The sequence below is a fragment of the Montipora foliosa genome, chromosome 4, assembly GCF_036669935.1.
Source record: "Montipora foliosa isolate CH-2021 chromosome 4, ASM3666993v2, whole genome shotgun sequence".
NCBI lineage: Eukaryota > Metazoa > Cnidaria > Anthozoa > Scleractinia > Acroporidae > Montipora > Montipora foliosa.
The window spans coordinates 6,165,170-6,172,669 of NC_090872.1; the positions used below are offsets into that span (position 1 = coordinate 6,165,170).

At 42.6% G+C, this 7,500-nt stretch overlaps 1 protein-coding gene across 3 annotated transcripts in view; it reads right to left on the reverse strand.

Moving 5' to 3' along the window:
- Positions 1 to 7,500, reverse strand: part of LOC137999643 (dual 3',5'-cyclic-AMP and -GMP phosphodiesterase 11-like) — a 44,935-nt gene that overhangs the window by 21,074 nt on the left and 16,361 nt on the right. For 2 of the 3 annotated variants that reach the window (XM_068845485.1, XM_068845484.1), the window contains exons 1-2: positions 1,010 to 1,160; positions 136 to 207 (exon numbers count right to left, since the gene is read on the reverse strand). The exons of the other annotated variant lie outside the window; for it this stretch is intronic. In XM_068845485.1, coding sequence (XP_068701586.1) covers positions 136 to 207; positions 1,010 to 1,039 — 102 coding nt within the window. In that variant the 5' untranslated portion in view covers positions 1,040 to 1,160. Of the gene's footprint in view, positions 1 to 135; positions 208 to 1,009; positions 1,161 to 7,500 lie in introns of those variants that run through there. 3 annotated transcript variants of the gene reach the window in all.

Consider the following 7,500-nt stretch of genomic DNA (forward strand, 5'->3'; position numbering starts at 1 on the left):
ATCGCTTAGTGTGTGTTATACAATGTAGCTTTCACAGTCACACATGTACTCTTTAAGCTAAGAGACTTCAAACAAGGCAATTAATTTTCATGCAGACATTACATGTACCGGTAAGTGCAAGTTTTGTTATTTCACCTTTTCATCCTCTCTTGTAAAAGTGTGATCTAGAAATCCCCTTTTATTTATAACTTGTGCGACACCAATAATCTGTAAAAGACAATAGATCAATTATATTTTATCAGGTTCCTTTGATACTGCCAATGGCAAAGTTGATCCATTATCTAGGATAACAAAAATTGTTTTATAACTGCAATTTAACAACATTGTATGACTCTCGTACACAGTGTATTTTGCATTGATGCTCTCACTTCTAATTATTATTTTATTGACCAGCTTGCTGATGACTTGATAGCTTACTGGCAGCGCAATGTGGAATGCAATCACATGATCCTGAAGTCTTGTTTACTGCGAGTTTCATAATTCTGCTCCATCTCTTCTAGTGCTCTGCAATGGCCAAACTGCATTTTGGCTTCCATCAATCAAACTTCCAATGCCAAACTGAGAGTTGACCCAAAACCACAGATGCCAAAATCAGTATTGATGAATGACATAACCTATCAATCAGCATCATACATTCGTACATGTACATGTATTTGAACTCAACGCCAGTGGAAAGCGATGGAATCAGTACAAATCTTTTTAACGAAGCACCTCATGATGGTATTTGAGCTGTGAACTGTTAAACAAAAACTCAAATTCAATTCGATCTTCCCAGCTATGTTGAGAAATTTGAATAAGGGAAGCCAAAACACAGTTTGGTGCTTATCAATTGAAGACGAGATTCCGCAAATTTTGAAAATCGCAGTAAGTCTCAATTTTTTCCGGCTTCTTCACAATTCCTACAGTTGCTTCCATTTACTGTGAAGATGATTTAGCGTAGAAAACCTTGTCATAACTTCATGGCTAGCTGGCCTACTATGTGTGTTTTTATATTTTTAAAAACTCATACCTCTCCATGGTAATTGTCAATGATTGGCATGCAGAGAATGCTTTTTGTGTGGTAACCAGTTTTTTGATCAATTTCCTGGTTAAATCTTGGATCCTGTTTAAAAAACCAGAAAAAGCATCATTTTTTTTTAATTTCACTACAAAGTACAGAGCAGCAGACAAGAAGCTCTTCCTCAACTGGAGAGATCTATCTTGAACTTAAGGTTGTAGAGACTCTTGCACAGTGCTTGACACTAGAAAGTGGGCTAGGAAGCAAAATAAATCACTAGCCCACAGGGTCTAGTTGTTCTAGTGCTGGAGCGCTAATTGGGGACACCGTAAACTGAAATTAACAATTAACCCAAATCAAGTCAAATGTTGGTTTTTGAGGAAAGGGGAAACCCGCTCGGCGCAGAGTTGAGAATTGGTTACTAAACAGATGGCAATTTATTATATAGATTGTTTAAATCATTAATTAAACTCTTATGACTTTAGTCAAATGAGTATCATTAATAATAGGTCAATATAAACAGCCATCATTGATAAGTGCCCTTTAGGTGAACTAGCACTTGCGTAATTATAGGGTCGAATGCAGTCTGGATATTGTGTGGTATACTGTACTGTACTGTCTCAAAACTGTTCAAAATGCAGCAGAACTTCTTCTTGTCAACATTAACATAAACTCGCATCACCCTGGCTAGCAATGATCTATCAAAAAAAATCAAAACTTGAAAATGATACCACCAGAATAAAAACAACAATATATAATTCTCAGCTGATTTGGCACAAAAGCAAAACCTGTAACAATTCAAAACAACTTAGACAACCTGTGAAAACTTATGCTAAAAAACCTATTGAGAGTTCTCGATTGAATCCTCATATTGATTACGTGAAAGTTTGGAAGAGTTACAGAAATTCTGAGACAAAATTTGGATTCAAGCTAATTAATCTTCCTCAGACTGTTAGGCTGGTATTCTTTAAATAGCCGGTTAGAAATGAATCTCTTTCATTTTGCCCCTACTTTCATTTAAGCCGGTTACAAGCGAGCAATTTTTACTTGACAAGTGTCATTGAAATGTTCATATGCTCATGTGTATGAACGACAAGTTTTCCTTGACGAGTTTTGCCTTTACAAGTTTTATTTGCTGGTGTGAACGAATTAAAAAGGTTTCTTTGACAAGTTTTCACTGTAGCCAGCAATACAATTACACAGCGGATGACAAGGGGCACCATTTTGAATGGCTCACGACAGAAAAAGACCGCTGTGCGCCCGCAATTTCTCAATTTTCACATGACACGTTACGACAAATTCTGTAATCTTCTTGACACACCGACAAATAAAATTTGCCAAGTCAGAACTTGTCAGTGAAAACGTGCTCGTGTGTAACTGGCTTTATACTGTAACGTCTTCGATTACACTTTTTTTTCTTTTCTGTGACCGCAAATACCAAGCATGCAGGTGAATGTCTTCACACTACCTACCCTGAATAGTCGTTCTATTCGCAAGTAGTCTGTGTTTGAAAACAGTTTCTTGTTGTTGTTGCTGAGAGATCAAACACTGATTCCTCTTCTGTTCAACATTTTTTTTTACGAGTACATTGCAAAACAAAAAATGACAAAACGGAAAATTACCTCATCAAACTCGTAATGGGTTGTGCCTTCTTCCATCAAGACGGTTGCCTCAGGGACATTTCTTCCCTCATTATCTACGTGCAAGTAGGTGTGGTCAACCTTGAGGAAAAGTAGTGTTTGTTTCTTTGCTGTATTTTAGAATGCGGTATTCCAGAGGACGAAAATTCTCCTCTTTGTAGACAGTTCCTGCTGGTGCACTATAGCTGTCGCTGCTAGGGGTTACCCCACCGCGATCAGTAAACTTCCCACCGTATGTGTATCTCCAGCGACAGTGTATTCCCACTCTACCCCCGGATCCCGCGCCTCCATCATTGGTTGCATCTCCCCCAGTGACAGCAATCTCTCCATGTCCGGTCATATTCGTTGTTTTAATTAGAATACTCCCACACCACTTCCTCCTCCAGAGTGACTTCCTGTTCCATTTCCTCCTCGGGCTGAAATAAGACCATTCAATTCCAATCGTTTTCCAACTTCCCAGAGGAGTTGGCCACCTCCGGTACCTCCTTTCCCACTACCATTTCCGCCTCCACTTCCGAGTGCAAGGGGCGATACACTGAACCATAAGCTTCCCCACCGGTGTGCGCACCTCTTCCTCCATGGCCCGCACCGCGACCGATGGCATAAGAGCTATTAAAGCTACTTCCTGCTCCAGGCCCCTTTTCGGCTGGATAACCTCTCTTATCCAAGTTGAAAATACCTTGACTGTCCAACCAAGCGAATGTAGATAGCACCTCACCGTGATTGATCCTCAGTTCTCCTTGATACTTTATTTTCAAAATGTCACAATTTAATCTCAGAAATCCGGTGTTTTTACGGAACTCGATAAGCCACCTCTCTTGACAATCAAAACAGCAAAGGAAATATTTCCAGGCTCCGACACAGCAATGTAGTTGCCATTTTCAATAAGGGCTGTCTGTGCGGTTGAATAGAAATCTGCCACAGCGCCGAATGAGACAACACAAGTCGCGTACTCCAACAATCATTCCTTCGTAAACTGACCGAGTGCCATGCATATTGAACTCGGAGGGTAAAATAATTTCAGCGCCAACATCGATCCTGTAGCTACAGGGCGCTTCTGTTTGTTCGTCTCCCGATTCTACATATTCCACAAAGACTTTCTGATCTCGGCGGATGTGAAATTGCCCGCTCTTATCCCCAATAAACTTGTGAACTACTGCAGTTACATTGACATCTCCTGGATGGTAAATTACAAGGCGGGAAAATCCGGTCAATTCCATTTCATCAAATTCATAGTAAGTGGTATTTTCTTTCATTAGTACTGTTGCTCCGGGTACATCAAAGCCGTCATTGTCGATGTGTACATAAGTATGATCCACAGCCAACAAGGTCGTATTTGTCTTCTTCACGTATTTTAGATGTCGGTATTCGAGAGGTCTGAAATTTTCTTCTTTGTAAATTGTGCCAGCGGGTCCACCGTACCTACCCACCTGGCCTCCATGGTCGGTAAATTTGCCTCCGTACGTGTAACGCCATCGACAGTGAATTCCAACTCGTCCTCCGGATCCCCCGCTTCCAGACCAGTCCCCGACCCGCCAGGGACAGAGATCTCCCCGTGACCAGTCATGTTAGTTGTGGTGATTAAGATGCTGCCTCCACTTCCACCCAGCAGCGTTTGTTCCTGTTCCATCTGACCCTTTTGAAGAGAGAAGCCCATTTATCTGAAGTCTTTTCCCAACGATCCAGAAAGAGGGATCCTCCGCCAGAACCACCGACTCCTTGCCCATTGCCACCTCCGCTGCCAACACATACGTGGACTGTAAACAGAATCGTATGCAATCCCACCTTCTCCGGAGTCTGTCTTTCCTCCTTCACCACCGTGACCAGCCCCGGAGCCGGCATTATTTTTCGTTGTTCCGCGTCCAGCTCCTTCTCTCTGACCAAAGCCAGTACATCCAGACTCAGGATGCCTTCACTTTCGATCCAGGCAAACGCGGAATAAATATAGCCATGGTTCATAGTCATCAGTCCCTTCATACTTGATCCTGAATTCAGAACATCTCAGGATTAGTGCGTAACTAACAACGCGGCTGAATGTCAGTTTAGAATTTCTTTCGACGGTGACTGTGGCAAACGAAAAGTTACCCTTCTCGTCTATTTCAACGTAGCGACGATTCTCAACTCTTGCAGTTTCAGCAGTGGAAGAAAACTCCACAAAGCCTCCACTGGCAATGATCAAGTCTTCGACCCCAGTAATGCGCCCCTCAATGATGCTTCTGGTTCCGTAGATATTGACAACAGATGGAAAAACGACCTCAGCTCCTTGATCGATTTTGTAACTGCACGGTGCCGTGGTCTCATTGGTTTGAGACTCTACGACTTCCACGTATATTGTTTGGTTCATTCTGACATGAAACCTTCCCGTCCCCGTCCCGTCACCAAGGAAACGATGAACAATGACAGTGACGTGGGAGCTTCCTGGTGGGTGTCTTACTTGCAAATTGGCATGTCTTGTCAAAAACAGCTCATCTAGCTCGTAGAACAAAAATGTTCGCTTTCTAACATCATAGACGACATGTCCGTTTTACGGTCTTCATTATCAACTTTTCATATACCTGTGAGTTGCGGTAACGTAGGTCTTATTATTGCTCTTGTCGTACTTCAAGTCGGCATACTGCGGCCCTCGAGCAGTTTCTTCCACATACACTGTACCCGCTGCCGCATACACTTTCCCTCCACCACCGTAAGCCTTATACATTCCTGCGTACTTATGCCTGAACCGAACATGCGCAGAAATACGACCACCCGAGGCCCCAGATCCCCTAGGACCCGAGCCATCTCCTCCCATGACATTTATTTCTCCGTAACCAGTAAAGTTCGTCGTTTCTATGAGAATACCACCGCCGCTTCCTCCGCCAGCGCTTGAACCAGAGCCCTCTCCACCACGCAAGGTGACCAAGCCATCGAGCTCTATTTCCTGTCCGATTCTCCAATGAAGCATTCCTCCTCCCGATCCTCCCTTTCCTTGTCCATACCCTCCACCACTTCCGAGGTGAAACGAACGGTACATGGAGCCGTATGGGTCTCCTCCAGCTTGATCAGCTTGATATACACCACCTTGGCCGCCATGGCCCGCTCCTGAGCCAATCATGTTCGTTGTATTTCCAGCACCAGGCCCCATCTCCGCTGGATACCCAGTGTAGTCCAAGACAAGTTTGCCTTCACTTTCGACCCAAGCCCATGAAGAATCAATTTCCGTGATTCATGTTGACCAACGCGTGGTACTTAAGCCTGAAAATGATCGCTGTGAACACGAGCGAGTCGGTGATCCGTGAAAATTCCAATCGTGATCCTTTCTGTACATACACTTCAGCAAACGTAATATTGCCAGGTTTTGTAAGGAAACGGAATTTCCTCTCTTCTTTGATGCCTGAAAAAAACAAACATTTCAGCGGTTTATTTATCAAACGTCTTTAGGCCTTCTTCTCACACTCAATCAGTTAAGTTAAAAGAATTGGGAAACAGGATTGACTGGCTGACTGACTACATGACACTAGCTAACAGTTGACTGGTCGACTGATTGATTGACTGACTGACTGACTGACTGACTAACCGACGGACGGACGGACGGACTGACTGACAGACTTACTGATTGTATGATTGATTGATTGGATACCTGTCTGAGTAGTCGAAGAAAAAACGACATCGGCACCACAAAAAAAACTCAAAACTTTGAAATCACAAACAAATGTTTACCTGGTAATCTACATTATGAAATTTGTTTTCATGTAACTTGAGGTCTATCACCATTTGCCAGTAGTGTAATTAGGAGTTCTTGTTGTCTTTGGTCTCCACAAATGTGGATTTGGTTTTTGCTGCTGCATCGATCAAAACCTATAAAAGTGTCCAATATAATTAGTCGAAAGATTGAATGAAACTGACCGAATGGGGGAAGCGAAGGACAAGACTGGCCAAGAGAGGGATGGGGGGAAGATAGGGGACAAAAAGAGAGAATTTCCATGGACTTTTTTTTTGTTTTTAAAAAAAAAAGGAAACCCGAGTTACAAAAATATTAATGGTTACAGCACCAGCCATGTCATCCAATAACCCAAATTTGTTAACAAGGCCCTCTCTTTAAGACCTTTTCCATAGATTTGTTTTTTTTTTTCGGGTTTTTCTTTTCTTTTTTTTTTCTAAGGCTGATGAAGCCCCTCTTTTCTCTTTTTTGACAAAAGAGCCATATTCTGAACCAAATCTTCTATCACCCCCAGCAGCCGTTTTCTTTCCCAGTTTTCCCCCCCCCCCGTGAGCACAATAGGTTAACATGGTTTTGGGTCCTTTTTTAAAATTTTCCCATGGGGAAAACTCCTTTTTTTATTTAAATTAGCATACGTTTGCACTCACTTCCTTGCTGACATTTCTTTCACAAGGTCATTTTGGCAGCAGTTATGTTGTTCTGTCCTTCTTCTCCCCCAACTTTTTTAATTGTTGCCCTCACTGGTTTAGAAGACTTTTGCGTGTGTCAGTACCTTTTTGTGTGGGCGGTGTGTGTCGTGTGTGGTCTGTTGGTGGCACCCATTGCAAGGTTGCCATAGATACCCACTACACCCCTTGGGGGAGCATTCCCCCAGCCCCAGGTTCTTCTAGGGCGTTGGAAATGCACTTTAATTAATATTGCAATGTTTCCAAAATTGAACCCTTCACTAATGCCAATCAATAATCACAATCTGAGTATAATGGGACCATCATGTTAAACACTAGCCATGTCCAGGCTATCGGTGGTTCCAGTAATATCAAGACAATTCATGGACACCACCAGAATTATTAAAATTCAGCACCAAAACAAAAGTCAAAGACCTTCAATTTGGTGGCTTCTTCAAGAGGGAAGCCTTGTGGCATGGTACGAGTTAGAACCTGCAAGAA